General features: G+C 47.8%; 1 protein-coding gene across 2 annotated transcripts in view; it reads right to left on the bottom strand.

The window, feature by feature from the left end:
• Positions 1 to 9,366: 9,366 nt before the first annotated feature.
• Positions 9,367 to 18,393, bottom strand: part of LOC116966349 — a 45,949-nt gene continuing 36,922 nt past the window's right edge. For both annotated transcript variants that reach the window (XM_033012484.1, XM_033012483.1), the window contains 3 exons: positions 14,137 to 14,317; positions 11,607 to 11,754; positions 9,367 to 9,868 (listed from right to left, as the gene is read on the bottom strand). In XM_033012484.1, the coding sequence (XP_032868375.1) occupies positions 9,564 to 9,868; positions 11,607 to 11,754; positions 14,137 to 14,317 (634 nt within the window). In that variant the 3' untranslated portion in view covers positions 9,367 to 9,563. The remainder of the gene's footprint in view (positions 9,869 to 11,606; positions 11,755 to 14,136; positions 14,318 to 18,393) is intronic.

Here is an 18,393-nt window from a genome sequence, read left to right as displayed (position 1 = left end):
CATCAGTAAGACAAAGGAGTGCGTGACCTCAGGAAGCAAAGCGGTTCACATACCCCTGCTTGCATTGACAACACCGATATAAAGATGGGTGATGTAGAGATGGTGAGATGTTGTCAAGCTGGAAAGAGTGCACAGAAGATTTACGAGGATGTTGTTCGAGGGACAGGGAGAGGTTGCGTAGGCTGGGACTCTATTCCCTGGAGCGCAGGAGGATGAGGGGTGATCTTGTAGAGGTGTATAAAATCGTGAGAGGAATAGATCGGGTAGATGCACACTCTTGCCCAGAGTAGGGGAATCGAGGACCAGAGGACATAGGTTCAAGGTCAAGGGGGAAAGATTTACTAGGAATCTAATAGAGGGTGACTTTTTCACACAAAGGGTGGTGGGTGTATGGAACAAGCTGCCAGAGGAGGTAGTTGAGGCTGGGACTACTCCAACGTTTAAGAAACCATTGGACATAGATAGGACAGGTTTGGAGGGATATGGACCAAACGCGGACAGGTGGGACCAGTGTAGGTGGGACATGTTGGCCGGTGTGGGCAAGTTGGGCCGAAGGGCCTGTTTCCACACTGTATCACTCTATGACTCTATGACAATGGTTCTATATTCTTTATTTCCAATCAATCCCAAATTATTTTCCCCTGCACAGATCTGCACGGTTGCCCTTTCCCAGCTTGGCCCACTCCCCCGCGTAACTCCCTGCTGCTTCCCACCATCGGGCCACCTCACCATGAGTGAAGTATCAGAGTCAACTCTCAGCAGTAAAGTCTCCCCCTGGAAAACAAAGACTGCACGGACTTTGCCCGATCCATCTCCCTGCCTTGAACAATCGTGTGTGTGGGGGATTTCTCAAGCTGTGTAATGATTAACATACCGTGTGCTCTGCCCGAGCCACTGGTGCCAGCGATGTCCAGTATAAACGGCAGCCGGCACAACAGGTCAGCGTGAGTGAGTGAGTGAGTGAGTGAGTGAGTGAACATCAGTGAGATGGCCGCAGCTCACACACTACAGGCCCAGCTCACACTGGCCGCCTTCTTCTGCCTTCTCCTCCCAGGTAACATACCACGAGCATTTGACATCACTGGGCCTGTACTCGCTGGAGTTTAGAAGGATGAGGTACTTCTCCAAGAAGGATGAGGCTGGGACTACTCCAACATTTAAGAAAATGTTAGACAGGTACATGTATACGACAGGTTTGGAGGGATATGGACTAAACGCAGGCAGGTGGGACTAGTGTAGCTGGGGCAAGTTGGGCCGAAGGGCTTGTTTCCACACTGTATCATTCTATGACTCTATGCTTGAAAACTTCAAATTCCTAGGAGTCAAATCACCAACTTCTCCTGGGCATCCCATATTGAAGCAGTGATCAAGAAAGCACACCAACTTCCTTAGAAGGCTTAGGAAGTTTGGCATGTCCCCTATAACTCTCAGCAACTTCTACAGATGCACCATAGAACGCATTTTATCGTGATGCATCACAGCTTGGTTTGGGAATAGCTCCATCCAAGCCCCCAAGAAATTGCAGCGAATTGTGGACCCAGCCTAGACCATCACACAAACCAACCTCCCTTATTCGGAACAAAGAGGACATTGGTGCTGTAGACCAGCTTGGCACGGGTGGACAACCCAAGGGGCAATATCTAGCACCCAAATTCACAAGTTCCTAATGTTCTAGGAGTTGTTATTAGGCCATTTGCCCCATCAAGTCTACTCCACCATTCAATCATGGCTGATCTGACTGACATTAGTCACTCCCTACAAAAAGTCCCCTCGGACAACACCAGCCACTTCACTGTCCCCGGTCACTCTACACTGGTCACTTCACGGTCCCCGGTCACTCTACACTGGCCACTTCACTGTCCCCGGTCACTCTACACCGGCCACTTCACTGTCCCCGGTCACTCTACACTGGCCACTTCACTGTCCACGGTCACTCTACACTGGCCACTTCACTGTCCCCGGTCACTCTACACTGGCCACTTCACTGCCCCCGGTCACTTTACACTGGCCACTTCACTGTCCCCGGTCACTTTACACTGGCCACTTCACTGTCCCCGGTCACTCTACACTGGCCACTTCACTGCCCCCGGTCACTTTACACTGGCCACTTCACTGTCCCCGGTCACTTTACACTGGCCACTTCACTGTCCACGGTCACTCTACACCGGCCACTTCACTGTCCCCGGTCACTTTACACTGGCCACTTCACTGTCCACGGTCACTCTACACCGGCCACTTCACTGTCCCCGGTCATTCTACACTGGCCACTTCACTGTCCCTGGTCACTCTACACTGGCCACTTCACTGTCCTCGGTCACTCTACACTGGCCACTTCACTGTCCCCGGTCATTCTACACTGGCCACTTCACTGTCCTCGGTCACTCTACACTGGCCACTTCACTGTCCCCGGTCATTCTACACTGGCCACTTCACTGTCCCCGGTCACTCTACACTGGCCACTTCACTGTCCACGGTCACTCTACACTATCCACTTCACTGCCCCCAGTCGGTAGGAGGGGGTTGCCTCGGCTCGGCCAGCAACATAATCAAGGACGAGCCACTCCCTCTTCTCCCCTCTCCCATCAGGCAAAAGATACAGAAATGTGAAAACTCACACCTCCAGATTCAGATACAGTTTCTACCCAGCTGTTATCAGGCAACTGAATCATCCTACCACAACTAGCGAGCAGTGCTGAACTACTATCTACCTCATTGGAGACCCTTGGACTATCCTTGATCAGACTTTGTTGGTTTTACCTTGCACTAAACGTTATTCCCTTTTCTTGTATCTGTACACTGTAAATGGCTTGATAGTAACCATGTATTGTCTTTCCACTGACTGGTTGGTATGCAACAAAAGCTTTTCACTTTTCACACGTGACAACAAACTGAACTGTCTCGCCTAAAATGCTCGCAATTTGCTTAAAGCTACATCAAGCAATAAAGGCCAGTGAGGCTGAGGATAAGCTGACTCTAAACTTTAGCGCCGATTCTGCAATTTATCCTCATTTCATGCCAGCCGTCTCTTGGCTTTCATCTTTGACTGAGCACAAACAGAGAGTAGAAGTGTCATTTATATCTTAAAATAGCTTCTGAGCGCAGTTATAACATATCAGTCATTTTACTTAATGGATCTATTAACGCTGAATAAGACAAAACAGGCGATGGGGAACCGATGTACACAAAGAGAGGCTATGGTGTTTAGTTTAGTTTAGACATACAGCGCAGAAACAGGCCCTTCGGCCCACCGAGTCCCTGCCGACCAGCGATCCCCGACCCTTTGATGGCCTATGCTGGTGACCTTGCTGAGACAACACTTGCTGAGGTGTAGATGGAGTCAATGGAAGGGTGAATAGTTTGCGTGATGGTCTGGGATCCGTCCACAATTCTTTGCAATTTCTTGCAGTCATAGAATCACAGAAACATAGAAAATAGGTGTAGGAGAAGGCCATTTGGCCCTTCGAGCCAGCACAACTCATTGTGATCATAGCTGATCGTCGCCTATCAATAACCCGTGCCTGCCATCTCCCCATATCCCTTGACTCCACTAGCCCCTAGAGCTCTATCTAACTCCCTCTTAAATCCATCCAGTGACTTGGCCTCCACTGCCGTCTGTGGCAGGGAATTCCATAAATTCCCAACTCTCTGGGTGAAAAGTTTTTCCTCACCTCAGTCTTAAATGACCTCCCCTTTATTCTAAGACTGTGGCCCCTGGTTCTGGACTCGCCCAACATTGGGAACATTTTTTCCAGCACAGCCAGCCAGTCTTGGATGGAGCTGTTCCCAAACTAGGCCATGATGCATCCCGATAAAATGCTTTCTACGGCCATCAGTGGAAAAAAATCTTCAATAGTTTGGTCAAACACAAACCCATGCCAACTCTGCTCAGATATTATCTTCTTGGTATTTTGATATCATGTTATAGATTCCTACATTTTTCCCTGGGATTATCTTTGATCAGACTTTATCTTGCATTCAACATTATTTCCTTTCATGCATCAGTAGACTGTGGACGGCTCGATTGTCTTTCCGCTGACTGGTCAGCACGCAACAAAAGCTTTTCACTGTAAAAAATAAACAATAAACGAAATTCAAACTGAATGTGATGTTAATAAACTCAGCAGGTGCAGCAGCATCTATGGAGCGAAGGAAATAGGCAACGTTTCGGCCCGAAACGTTGCCTATTTCCTTCGCTCCATAGATGCTGCTGCACCCGCTGAGTTTCTCCAGCATTTTTGTGCACCTTCGATTTTCCAGCATCTGCAGTTCCTTCTTAAAAACAAGGTGATGTTAATAAAGTGGATAGCACAGCACCAAGACGACAAGATATACCCCTCCAAAGTGCCCCTGTTCTTTACATCATGGTGATTGTCCTGGGAATTAAGAACTTCTATAGGTGTGGTATAATTTTGTTAGTTTGGTTCCATACACCTGAGACAGTACCAGCTCAGCAGCACCACCATCCACCATCCCACGGTACTGCAGCCACATCCACAACAATAAAAGATGCCAGGACCTTCCCTTGCCAAGTCTCCCTGTGACCAAGACACAAAGGAGGCCTGTGGGCAGCAGGTGGGGGTTGAAGTAAAGAGGATAATCTTGTTGCCACTTTATCTGTAGTTCCCCAAGTTCCCTGTACAGGAAGATGGGAGAAACCTCCAGCCTTTCTATGGGAAGTAGGAACCGAGCTTACCTCTAATTCTAGGGTCTGTTTAACGTTGATGAACAAGGGCCCCCAACCCAAAACATTTGTTCCCCAATACTGTGGAGATGCAGCTGGTATTACTTCCTTTCTATTTTACGGAAATGATATTTGAATCCAGAATGTTACCATTTTACAATCGTTAACAGACCCAAAGCCAAGTGTAGTAACATTTTCTATCAGGCACGGTGGTGCAGCAGTAGAGTTGCTGCCTTACAGCATCAGCGATCCGGGTTTGAACCTGACTACGGGCGCTGTCTGTACGGAGTTTGTACATTCTCCCTGTGACCTGCTGGGGTTTTCTCCGGGAGCTCCGGTTTCCTCCCACACTCCTAAGATGCACAGGTTTGTAAGTTAATTGGTTTGGTATAATTGTAAATTGTCCTTAGCGTGTTTAGTATGGTGTTAGTGTGCGGGGGTCGTTGGTTGGCACGGGCTCGATGGGCCGAAGGGCCTGTTTCCGCGCTGTACGCTTGACGTTACTGACAGACTCATGCAGGCTTCGTGATGGGAACGGATGGGTATGATGAGAAATAAAATACAAATCTATACCAAGAGCCAGAAAACAAGATCAACTGATAACTCTTCCAAAGGGGCGTCACGGTGGCGCAGCTGGTAGAGCCACTGCCGTGTAGTGCCAGAGACCTGGCCGCGGGTGCTGTCTGCGTGGAGTTTGCACGTTCTGACCGTACCCACCTGGGTTCTGTGTTCCTCCCACATCCCGAAGACGTGCAGGCTTGCAGGTTAATTGGCTTCTGTTAATTGCCCCCTGTGTGTAGGGAGTGGTTACGAAAACAGGAATACACAGTGCCCTCCATAAAGTTTGGGACAAAGACCCATCCTTTATTTATTTGCCTCTGTGCTCCACAATTTGAGATTTGTAATAGAAAAAAATCACATGTGGTTAAAGTGCACATTGTCAGATTTTAATAAAGGCCATTTTTATACATTTTGGTTTCACCATGTAGAAATTACAGCAGTGTTTATACATAGTCCCCCCCATTGGTACAAAAATGGCCTATTATAAAAACTGACAATGTGCACTTTAACTACATGTGATTTTTTTTTATTACAAATCTCAAATTGTGGTGTAGAGAGGCAAATAAATAAATGATGGGTCTTTGTCCCAAACATTATGGATGGCACTATGTCTAGGCTTTAAAAATATCCATTTACTTGACCTCCACAGCCTTCTGTGGCAAAGAATTCCAGTTTTACCATGCTCTGACTAGATAAATTCCTCATCTCCTTCCTAAAGGAACATATTTTAATTCAGAGGCTATGACCCCTGGTCCTGGACTCTCCCACTAGAGGCAACATCCTCTCCACATTGGATGGTAGTTTATGGTAGTTCAGTTTAGTTTATTGTCACGTGTACCGAGGTACAGTGAAAAGCTTTTGTTGCGTGCTATCCAGTCAGCAGAAAGACAATACATGATTACAATGGAGCCATTTAGTGTAGAGGTACATGATCAGGGAATAACGCTTAGTGCAAGGTAAAGCCAGCAAAGTCAGAGGGTCTCCAGTACTGGGCAAGAGAAGCAGGGTGGTGCATGAGGCATCGATCACAGATGGTGCAGTGCAAAGAGCGGTGATGGAAGTGATACACTGAGTGCGAACTGAGATTGTGAACTCGGATGACTTGCCGCATAGTAAAAGGCCTGGATAGAGTGAATGTGGTGAGGATGTTTCCACTAGTGGGAGAGTCTAGGACCAGAGGTCACAGCCTCAGAATTAAAGGACGTTCCTTTAGGAAGGAGATGAGGAGGAATTTCTCTAGTCAGAGGGTGGTGAATCTGTGGAATTCTTTGCCATAGAAGGCTGTGGAGGCCAAGACAATGGATATATTTAAGGCAGAGATGGACAGATTCTTGATTAGTACAGGTGTTAGAGGTGATGGGGAGAAGGCAGGAGAATGGGGTTAGGAGGGAGAGATAGATCAGTCATGATTGAATGACGGTGTAGACTAGATGGGCCGAATAGCCTAATTGTGCTCCTATCACTTACGGTGAGTTTGGTGTTTCAGACGAGTCGCCCTAAACTCCTTGTCCTGGACCAGAGAACAACCACACGTGTACAACAAAAGTCGACGTTTATTGGGAAACTATGCAACAATGTATTAGACGGCACGTTTAATACTGTACTGTGAAATAGAACAATGAGATACAAAACTATACATTTGAAATACCATACAAGTGATGCACCAGAAATTCCTTTCACCCGACTAGTTTACTAGATGGCGTCATTACCCGCGTGGCACTGCGCCACACATGAACAGCAGCGGGCAACTGCTCAAAAGATTCCTCAGATTTACCAATCATAATTTGTTTCTAAAAGTAAAAGCACAAAATTGAAGTCCAGGCTTGTTCCACTTGTGGCGATGGATCTGAAAGTTTAGTATCTCCTTTCTCTCACCTTCGCTGGCTGCGTTGTGGTTGAAAAAGATAAACTGTGAGGTTTCCTCTTCGATAAATCGTTTTGTTGCGAGAACGTATTGTTGGAATGGCTTGCCGGAAATGGCAAAAGATAAATGCAGGGCTGCGTGGAAACATTCGGTAGCAGACGGGGTGGTGGGGGGCGCCACTTCATGGATGCCTTGGTGGAATGAGCGAAGTTTGATCCCTAAAACAGACGCATGTTGTAACTCCGACCCCTGGGGTTGACATCGATCACGACTGCTTCTTGGTCCCGTGCGAGCAGAGACACAGAGGCGCGCGCGCACACGTACACACACACACACACACACACACACACACACACACAAACACACACACACACACAAACACACACACACACACACACACACACACACACACAAACACACACACAAACACACACACACACACACAGCGGTCTGAAACCTGGGCGTGGAGCGAGCATAGAAATTTAGAGACTTTAGACCCGGAAAAAAAAAGCTCCTAGTTTTATAAATTGAAAATAAACGATACTTTAAAATTCTATATCAACCTATAGAAGCAGCCGTACTAATGACCCTTTCCTATGCTGCTTACAACGCGTATAAAAGCAGAGCTGGCCTGGGACCAGGCTAACCAAGTGCATCTTCTTAGTAACCTTTCTAATAAATAACTTTATCCAAAAAAAAATAAATCAGGAGATTGTTCCCAAACACGGAACTATTTAGAAAACATAAATCACGTAACAAAATAAAGCCAGTGGAATAATTGCACTTTGCGATGTAGCTGGGATGACTGCCGTGGAGATTCGATATGAATCTGCTAAAATGATAACTGAAAATAATATTCTGCGTATCCTGTATAAGAAGGAACTGCAGATGCTGGTTTACACCGAAGATAGACACAAAAATGCTGGAGTAACTCAGCGGGACAGGCAGCATCTCTGGAGAGAAGGAATGGGTGACGATTCGGGTCAGAACCCTTCTTCAGGCTGAAAACTGGGTCTGTGGATGGTTTCCGACCCGAAACTTCACCAATTCCTTTTTTCCTGGTATCCTGTAGTTTAATTCTCACTGCTCCGTGAATAACATTATTATCTTTGAAAACTAGTTTGATTTCTTCAATACAAAGGTAAGTCAGGAAAGGGATTTTCATACAATTGGATTTCAAGCTAAACATTTTGCCACTAAACATGTAGCTTTAGGAGAAATTTAATTGAAAGTGCTTATTTGCTACTGAACTCAAATATTTCCAATAATGTTCGTTTTTGTGTTGCAGAGTCGGCCATTGTATGGGATCATACTGATGGCTGCGAGTTGTCTCTGGTTCTCTCGGTGTCCCTGTCTAAAGAGGCGGCTTCTAAATATCAGAACCTGTGCCACTTGCTGTGACAAGACTTCAGGGGTAGAGACAGAGAAAGAGACAGAGACACACAGAGGCAGAGGGACAGAGAGAGACACAGGGAGAGAGACGCAGAGAGACAGAGACAGAGAGAGACAGAGACAGAGACAGAGACAGAGACAGAGAGAGAGAGAGACGGACAGAGAGACGGACAGAGAGAGACGGACGGAGAGAGAGAGAGACAGAGACGCAGAGAGACAGAGACAGAGAGAGACAGAGAGAGAGACAGACAGAGAGAGACAGAGAGAGAGAGAGACAGAGAGAGAGACAGAGAGAGAGAGACAGAGAGAGAGAGAGAGAGAGACAGACAGAGAGAGACACAGAGAGAGAGACAGAGAGAGAGAGACAGAGACAGAGACAGAGACAGAGACAGAGAGAGAGAGAGAGAGAGAGAGAGAGACAGAGAGAGAGACAGAGAGAGAGACAGAGAGAGACAGAGACAGAGACAGAGACAGAGACAGAGACAGAGACAGAGACAGAGAGAGAGAGAGGAGAGAGAGAGAGAGAGAGAGAGAGAGAGAGAGATTAGAGAGGAAGAGAGAGAAAGAGAGGAGAGAAGAGAGAGAGAGAGTGAGAGAGAAGAGATAAGAGAGAGAGAGAGAGAGAGAGAGAGAGAGAGAGAGAGAGAGAGAGAGAGAGAGAGAGAGAGAGAAATGTACAGGGACATATCTATCCATGCACTGTATTTATACTTATGCATCTTAAATATGTATGTCATGTTTTATACTTTGGCAATATAACAATGTTTTTATCATGCCAATAAAGTTTTTTAAATTGAAAAAATTGAAAAATTGAAAAATTGAGAGAGACAGACAGACAGATAGACAGAGAGAGAGACAGAGAGACAGAGAGAGAGAGAGACAGAGAGAGAGAGAGAGAGAGAGATAGACAGAGAGAGAGAGAGACAGAGAGACAAATAGATAGTGATAGAAACAGAGAGTCAGAGATAGAGACTGAGTTGGTGACAGAGATTGAGAGAGACAGACAGTAAAGAGAGGTGGACAGACACTCAGACTGAAGAAGAGATATGCCGTGGTCTGTAAACGTTAGACATTGAGTATTCCCAGCCCATGGTCCTCGGGCTCGGTGCAATGCAGAGAGTTGAAACTTGAACACTGCAGTGAGGGAGTTTGCTTGTTCTCACAACTTTGCTCCATTGGAGGTGGTTTCTCCGCTACGCTCTTCCTGCTGGTCTCTGGGCAGTTCTGCACGTATATCACCCTGTTGTACGCCTTCAGTCTCTTCCACAGCTGTATGTACACTTTACACTGGACGTACATGAACACAAGTCCGCCAATGAATCCAATTGCCACAACCACCAGCTTAGTCCAAAACGGCCACTCTAAAATACCTGTGGAGATAGGTCGGGACAATTCAGTATCATCACTTCACTGTGAGTACAAGGAGAAATTAAATCCACTATTTGTTCTTCTGCATGACATACTTTACTTTTAGTACTTTATTTTAGACTTACAGCGTGGAAATAGGCCCTTCGGCCCACCAAGTCCATGCCGACCAGCGATCAACGCTATCCTACTCACTTGAAACAATTTACAATTTTACAGAAGCCAATTAACCTACAAACCTGCACGTCTTTGAGATGTGGGAGGAATCCAGAGCACCCGGAGGAGACCCACGTGGGTCACAGGGAGAACGTACAAATAGCACCTGTAGCCAGGATCGAACTCGGGTCTCTGGAGTTGTGAGGCAACTCTTCGGCTGTTCCACCCTGCTCCTGATCTTTGCTTAGCCGGAAACAGTAAACACTAATAGCTGGAGTAACTCAGCGGGTCAGACAGCATCTCTGGTCAAGATCCTTCTTCGGACTGCTAGCGCACAACTTGAAAACTGCCAGTGCTTTTAATTCCCATTGCAGGCTTGCTGTTCCCAGCCCATGTGCCCTCTTCACCTACAACCCACCAATGCATCTGTCTTCCCGTTTCTCGTCTCAAGCATCCTTGAATTTAGTGTTCCTTCAATGGTAGCCACACCTACACCAGCCAAAGCCCCAAGCTCTGGAATTCTCTCTGCTTCACCACACTGACTGTTGTACAGTGACAGACCCGTCCCCACCAGTACTGTACCTGGTTCCAAAGACTCGTAACATATTCCACCTCAACTCCATTTTAAATAGGAAACCCTTTATTCATGTGATGACCAGCTGGTTTTAGATTCCCCCAAAAGGAGAAACATCATTTCCACATCCACTAAGGAACCCCCCCCCCCCCCCCCTCCCCCCTCAGGATCTAAACCATTTACATCACCGTCCTCCCTCCCTCCCTCCCTCAGGCAGGGTTTGTAAGAGCTCCAGGACGTCACGATGGCCCTAAAGGGAACCAGAGCTCTCCCCAGCACATTCCCACACATCCTCTTCGAGCAGACAAGCAGCACAGAGTCCGGGTCCAAATCCAATCTATCCCACATTGAACCAAGGAGCTGCAGGTGCTGGTCTAGCAAAGAAAGACATACAGTGCTGGAGTAACTCAGCTGCTCAAGCTGCAACATCCCTGGAAACATGGATAGGTGATGTTTAGGGTCGGGACCCTTCTTCAGCTTGAAACCTGAAATATCACTTTATCCCTGAATGCTGGGCTGTGCCCCCCTCGCTCCCTGCTGAGAATCTGGCCGGTCAGTCAACTACGTGGCTGCTAACAGGGCAGCACGGCGGGGTTGTTGCTGTCTTACAGTGCCAGAGACCCAGGTTCGATCCTGACTACGGGTGCTGTCTGTACAGAGCTTGTATGTTCCCTCGGTGACCCGCGTGGGAATATCTCCGAGATCTTCGGTTTCCTCCCACACTCCAAAGACGTACAGGTTTGTAGGTTAATTGGCTTCGGTAAAATTGTAAATTGTAGGATAGTGTATGTGTGCAGGGATCGCTGGTTGGTGCGGACTCGGTGGGCCTGTTTCCGTGCTGTATCTCTAAACTCAAACACCGTAGTTGTTCATTCACCACAGGCAAGCCTTACGCTAAAATCAGGACCCCACTCCACTCAGAAAATGTAATCAAAGGTCATTTCCAGATGACAGACGTCGGCATGGGTAATGGTCTTTGAGGGTCAGGTGCACAGCAGGAGGGGTGTACCTACCGTTGGTCTGGCCTTGTTTAATCTCCTCGGCTGTCCTGTCAATGAGGACGTATAATGACCACACCACGCAGGTGATTGCAATGATATGGAACGTGACTGAGCACAGGATCTTCCTCCTCTCGCTCGCCGTCATCTGCAACTTCTCCCACTGTGTAAGGAAGGTAAACAGTATCAGACTGTGCATGCACCGCCAACTTCACACCTTACAAATGGCCCCTCTCTCAGCTACGCTAGGAGACAGCTTTCACTCTCACTCCTGGGTTACAACTAGATCCTGTTCCATATTGAATATGTGTAGGAAGGAACTGCAGATGCTGGTTTAAACCGAAGATAGACACTAAATGTTGGAGTAACTCAGCGGGTCAGGCAGCATCTCTGGAGAGAAGGAATGAGTGGCGTTTCGGGTCAAGACCCTTCTCTCCAGTGATGCTGCCTGTCCCACTGAGTTACTCCAGTATTTTATGTTGTATCTTCCATACTGGATTTGCCCGCTCTCTAGGTTAGTTTAGTTTAGAGATACAGCGCGGAAACAGGCCGTTCGACCCACCGAGTCCGCACCGCCCAGCGATCCCCGCACACTAACACTATTCTACACACACTAGGGAACAATTTACATCTATGCCAAGCCAATTAACCTACAAACCTGTACATCTTTGTAGAGTGGGAGGAAACCGGTAAAAGCCCAGGCGGGTCACCGGGAGAACGTGCAGACTCCATACAGACAGGCACCCGTAGTCAGGATCAAACTTGGGTCTCTGGAGCTGCAAGGCAGCAACTCTACTGCTGCGCCACCATGCTGCATCATAGAGTCATACAGCATGAAAAGAGGCCCTTCAGCCCAACTGGTCCATGACAACCAAGATTCTCCATCCAAGCAAGTCTCATTTACCTGCATTTGACTCCTATCTATCTAGTCCTGCACCTCCCCGAATGTCTTTCAAATGTTGTGATTGTACCTGCCTCAACTACCTCCTCTGACAGCTTGTTCCATATCCCCGCCAAACTGTATGAAAAAGACATCCCACGGGTTCCAATGTTTAAGAAGGAACTGCAGATGCTGGAAAAATCGACCCGAAACGTCACCCATTCCTTCGCTCCATAGATGCTGCCTCACCCGCTGAGTTTCTCCAGCATTTTTGTCTACCCACAGGTTCCTATTATATATTTTCCTTCTCTCCTGAACCATCTCAATCTTGATTTTCCAACCCTGGATAATGTGTGTGCATTCACTCTCTCCATACCCTATGATTCTATACACCTCTCTGATCATTCCTCAGACACCTACACGCCATGGAATAAACTCCTAACATGGCCAACCCCTCCCCACAACTCAGTCCTGCAAGTCTTGCCACCATCATCTTAAATCACTTCCCCAAAGCTTCCACATCCACTCAATATCCTCCACAACTTGGTCTCAATATCCTCCACAAACCCAGACCACCACAGGGAAAACATGTAAACTCCACACAGACAGCACCCAAGGTTAAGGACAAACCCGGGTGCTTTGAGCTATGAGGCAGTTACCAGGTGACGAAGTTCCTCCAGAACTTGCAAGCATCTTGCCAGGACTCGGGGACCTGAGCTAAAGGGAGAGGTTAAGCAGGCTGGGACTTTATTCCTTGGAGCGCAGGAGGCTGAGGGATGATCTTTTAGAGTTGTACAAGATCATGGGGTAAATGCACAGAGTCTATTACCTATAGTAGGGGAATCAAGAACCAGACAACCTAGGTTTAAGGTGGAGAGGGTAAAGATTCAACAGAAACCCCAGGGACAACTTTTCCATACAAAGAATGGTGGCTCCATGGAATGAGCTGCCGGAGGAGGTAGTTGAGGACTATCACAACGTTAAAAAAAACACTTGGACAGGTACATGGACAGGTATGGGTTACAGGGATATTGGACAAGCATTGGCAGATGGGATGAGGGTAAATGTGGCATTTTGGTTGGCGTGGGCAAGTTGGGTCCAAGGGCCATGCGGTATGACTTGATGCTTCTAACTCCCTATCATTGACAATCTTATAATCGTGGCTGTATACCTGTACTAATTACAAACTACAGGTCAACCACTGATTTTCCAGCACCCTTGGTTCCAGAGCCTTTCTGGATTATCCGTTTTGTCGGAACCACAGAGGTGACGGCCTCCGAGAGGAGTCCAACGATACCAGAACGGTCCAGCTAGGCTGCCGTGGGGCCCAGATACCGGCTCGCAGAGTCGGCCACGGGGACAGCTATGGGAACGGATCTGCCAGGTCGGATTTCCTGAGCCCCGGCCGCAGGGGGCAGATTCGACCCGCCGATCGGCTGCGGAAGTGTCGATGAGGTCGAGATCGGCCGCCTCACCCGGCCTAGGCGCCACATTTTCGGGGGGACTTCCAGGGTGAATTTCAAGTGCGCTCTTGTCCGGATTAAAGGAGGTGCTGGACTGCCAGTGGCCGGATAATCGTGTGGTGGGACCTGTACATGTGAGGCGGGAGGACATTGCAACCACAGTGGTCATTCACTCAGCCCCACGCGGCCGATCCATACGTACTTTGCGCAGCGGTTTTAACTTGGTCTCCATGATGAACTCGTATTTACAGAGCTCGCAGCAGCGCGTGTCCGAGCTCTTGACCCACTGCTGCAGGCAGGCCTGGTGCACGTACCGGAGGCTCCCCGTGCAGTGGCACGGCGTGATGAGTGGACCCTCATCATCTCCTTCGCAGTGGCATATTCTGCACAGAAGTAGAACAGGTCAATTGCAATCTCGCAGCACCCCAGACCAGTGGCTTCCACCCGACATCACAGCTACAACTCGTCAGGACGAGGCACTGAACATGCTGACACAGAGTACCGGAGTAACTCAGCAGCTTGTCCATGGATAAACTGGTTTACACCGAAAACTGACACAAAATGCTGGAGTAGGTCCCCTCCCCCACCAGTCATCCTGCCAGTTTCACTGTTCATATCACTCCGTTATCACCTCCTCCACAGCCAACAATGAACCATTGTGGGCTCCCTGGCCATCGGTGCCGGTTCTGATTTGATCTGTACCTTTTCGTACCTCTAGTTTCCCTCTCCCCTCACACAGTTTGGAGAAGGGCCTCGACTCGAAAGGTCATGTATATCTTTTCTCCAGAGATGCTGCCTGACCCGCTGAGTTACTCCAGCACTTTGTGTGCTTTTTTTTCTCAAGGCAAAAACAAATTTGACTCCAAACCTGAATGGCCCCGGTGAGAAGTTCCTTCTCTCGTCACTGTGACGTGGACACAAGCTTGAGCTACAGTGCAAGCAGAGGAGGTGAGGGCTGGAGACACTTTCATCCAGTAACCCCTTTAGATGAAGCATCCATTTTATAGGTCATACAGTAAGTTCAAGAAGCAGAACCAGACCATTCGGCCCATCAAGTCTACTTCGCCATTCAATGATGGCTGATCTATCTCTCCCTCCTAACCCCATTCTCCTGCCTTCTCCCCATAACCTCTGACACCTGTACTAATCAAGAATCTATCTATATCTGCCTTAATAATATCCACTGACTTGGCCTCTACAGCCTTCCACAGATTCACCAACCTCTGACTAAAGACACGTCAAGGAGTTTGACACAATCTTCTGCTGCCATGTCTGCAAACGGGATTTGCAAGGATTATTGCAAGGGTTCGGGGAATACCAAGTCCTGAGTTTAGAGAGGGCTAAAGTGGAAGTGGAAGTGATTTGGGATGTGGGAAGTTGTTGGAGGGGATGTTTCGGAGCTAACAAAATTCCAGTCGGCAGAGACAGTAAATAATACAGCAGCGGATTCTCCTCACACATTCCAGCCCGGTGAAACAGCTTTGCATATTTCCGTGCAAGGTAGGAAGCCATTCGGCCCGTCCAAGTTATGCTGGGTCCAAGTTATGCTGGGTCTCAGAGCAACCTTATTAATTCACCCCTCTCCCTGTAGTCTATTCTCACCCACATACTCTTCACTATCTATAGTGTAATAAAAAAAGAATTGCAGATGCTAGTTTATACCAAAGAAAGACACAAAATGCTGGAGTAATTCAGCGACTCAGGCAGCATCTCTGGAGAAAGTGGATAGATGACTTTAGACTCTAGAGATACGACGCGGAAACAGGCCCTTTGGCCCACCGAGTCTGTGTTGACTAGCGATCACCGCGTACACTAGCACTATTTACGCAGGTTGAAATTTATGAGTCGTCCTTAAATACAGGAGAGGTGCCGGAAGACTGGAGGGTGGCAAATGTTGTGCCTCTTTTCAAGAAGGGCTGCAGGGAAAATGCTGGGAACTATAGGCTGGTGAGCTTAACATCTGTAGTTGGAAAATTACTAGCGAGTATTCTGAGGGATAGTTTATACAGGAATTTGGATAGGCAAGGCCTGATTAGGGATAGTCAGCATGGTTTTGTACGTGGGAGGTCGTGTCCCACAAATCTGATTGATTTTTTTGAAAACGTCACCAAAAAGGTCGATGAGGGCAGAGCTGTAGATGTTGTGTACATGGACTTCAATAAGGCATTCGACGAGGTTCCGCATGGTAGGCTGCTCTGGAAGGTTACATTGCATGGGATCCAAGGAGAGGTAGCTGAATGGATAGCAAATTGGTTCCACGGAAGGAAGCAGAAGATAATGGTGGAAGATTGCTTCTCGGACTGGAGGCCTGTGACTAGTGGTTTGACTCAGGGTTCGGTGCTGGGGCCATTACTGTTTGTCATCTACATCAATGATTTGGATGAGAACATACAGGGCAAGATTAGCTAGTTTGCAGATGATACAAAAGTGAGTAGTTTTGCAGATAGTGAAGATGGCTGTGACCAATTGCAGCAGGATCTGCATCGATTGGCCAGGTGGGCAGAGGAATGGTGGATGGAATTTAATACAGAGAAGTGTGAGGTGTTGCATTTTGGGACTTCGAACAAGGGCAGGACCTACACAGTAAATGGTAGGCCTCTTGGTAGTGTTGTAGAGCAGAGGGATCCAGGAGTACAGGTGCATGGTTCCTTGAAGGTCGAGTCGCAGGTGGTCAAAAAGGCTTTTGGCACTTTGACCTTCATCAGTCAGAGTATTATGTTGGGAGGTCATGTTGCAGTTGTATAAGACGTTGGTGAGACCGCATTTAGAATATTGTGTCGAGTTCTGAGCACCATGTTATAGGAAAGATATTGTCAAGCTCGAAAGGGTTCAGAAAAGATTTACGAGGATGTTGCCAGGACTAGAGGGTGTGGGCTATAGGGAGAGGTTGAGTAGGTTGGGTCTTTATTCTATGGAGCACAGGAGGATGAGAGGTGATCTTATAGAGTGTACAAAATCATGAGAGGAATAGACCAGGATTGCCCAGAGTTGGGGAATCAAGGACCAGAGGACATAGGTTCCAGATGAAGGCGAAAAGATTTTACAGGAATCCGAGGGGTAACTTTTTCACACAAAGGGTGGTGGGTGTATGGAACAAGCTGCCAGAGGAGGTAGTTGAGGCTGGGACTATCCCATTGTTTAAGAAACAGTTAGACAGGTACATGGATAGGACAGGTTTGGAGGGATATGGACCAAGCGCAGGCAAGTGGGACTAGGGTAGCTGGGACATTGTTGGCCGGTGTGGGCAGGTTGGGCCGAAGGGCCTGTTTCCACACTGTATCATTCTGTGACTATTCTACACACTGGGGACAATTTACAATGTTTACCAAGGCCAATTAACCAACAGACCTGTACGTCTTTGGAGTGTGGGAGGAAACCGGAGCACCCGGAGAAAACCCACGAGGTCACAGTGAGAACGTACAAACTCTGTACAGACAGCATCCGTAGTCAGGATTGAACCTGGGTCACTGGTGCTCTATCACTACACCACCGTGCTGCCCTGACTTTTCGGGTTGGGATCATTCTTCAGACTCCAGCATTTTGTGTCTATCGGTGCTCTGCACTATCCTTTGATTCGGCCAAAACTCACCCACTCAATTTCTAGTGGCCAATTAACCAGCAGATCTTTCAGATGTGTGTGGGGGGGGGTGAGCCGGAAAACCTGAAGTAACCCAAAGAAGGCACCGTGGAAAGCATCTTACCGGGAAGCACCACAGCTTGGTTTGGGAAAGGCTCCATCCAAGACAGCAAGAAATTGCATCGAATCGTGGATCTTGCCCATGCCATCACACAAACCAGCCTCCCTTCCATTGACTCCATCTACACTTCACGCTGCCTCGGCAAGGCCACCAGCATAATCAAGGACCAGTCTTACCCCAGTTACTCCCTCTTCTCCCCTATCCCATCAGGCAAGAGGTACAGAAGTGTGGAAACGCTACACCTCCAGATTCAGGGACAGTTTCTTCCCAGCTGTTATCAGGCAACTGAACCATCCTACCACCAACTAGAGAGCGCTCCTGACATCCACCTCGTTGGAGACCTTTGAGTAATCCATAGTTGGACGTCAGTGTTATATCTTTGCACTAAATGTTGTACACTTTATCCCTTAACTGTGCAAAGTGTTGTCTTTGACTGGATAGCACACAAACAAAAGCTTTTCACTGTGTCTTAGTACACGTGGCAATAATAAACAATAGCCCTTCTTCAGGAGTCTGAGGAAAGGTCCCGATCGAAAAGTCACCCATCCCTTTTCTCCAAACATCTAATTGGTGGGCTGTCACTGGGCAACTAATCAGGAGAAACGGCTACCAATTCCCACCTTACAGCAGAGGTGACTAACAATAGTGGGGAAGGCAACTCAACTAATTGATGAAAGTCTCTTGCGACAATGAGACGTCACGTTTCCCTCTGCTCACTGCCGCCGTCGCCTGTGATAAACCCGTGGTCAAGAGCACAGCAG

Source organism: Amblyraja radiata, chromosome 37 (genome assembly GCF_010909765.2).
Source record: "Amblyraja radiata isolate CabotCenter1 chromosome 37, sAmbRad1.1.pri, whole genome shotgun sequence".
In the NCBI taxonomy this organism is placed as follows: domain Eukaryota; kingdom Metazoa; phylum Chordata; class Chondrichthyes; order Rajiformes; family Rajidae; genus Amblyraja; species Amblyraja radiata.
The sequence above is the reverse complement of the archived record's forward strand: the minus strand, read 5'-3'. Positions and strand labels throughout refer to the sequence as shown.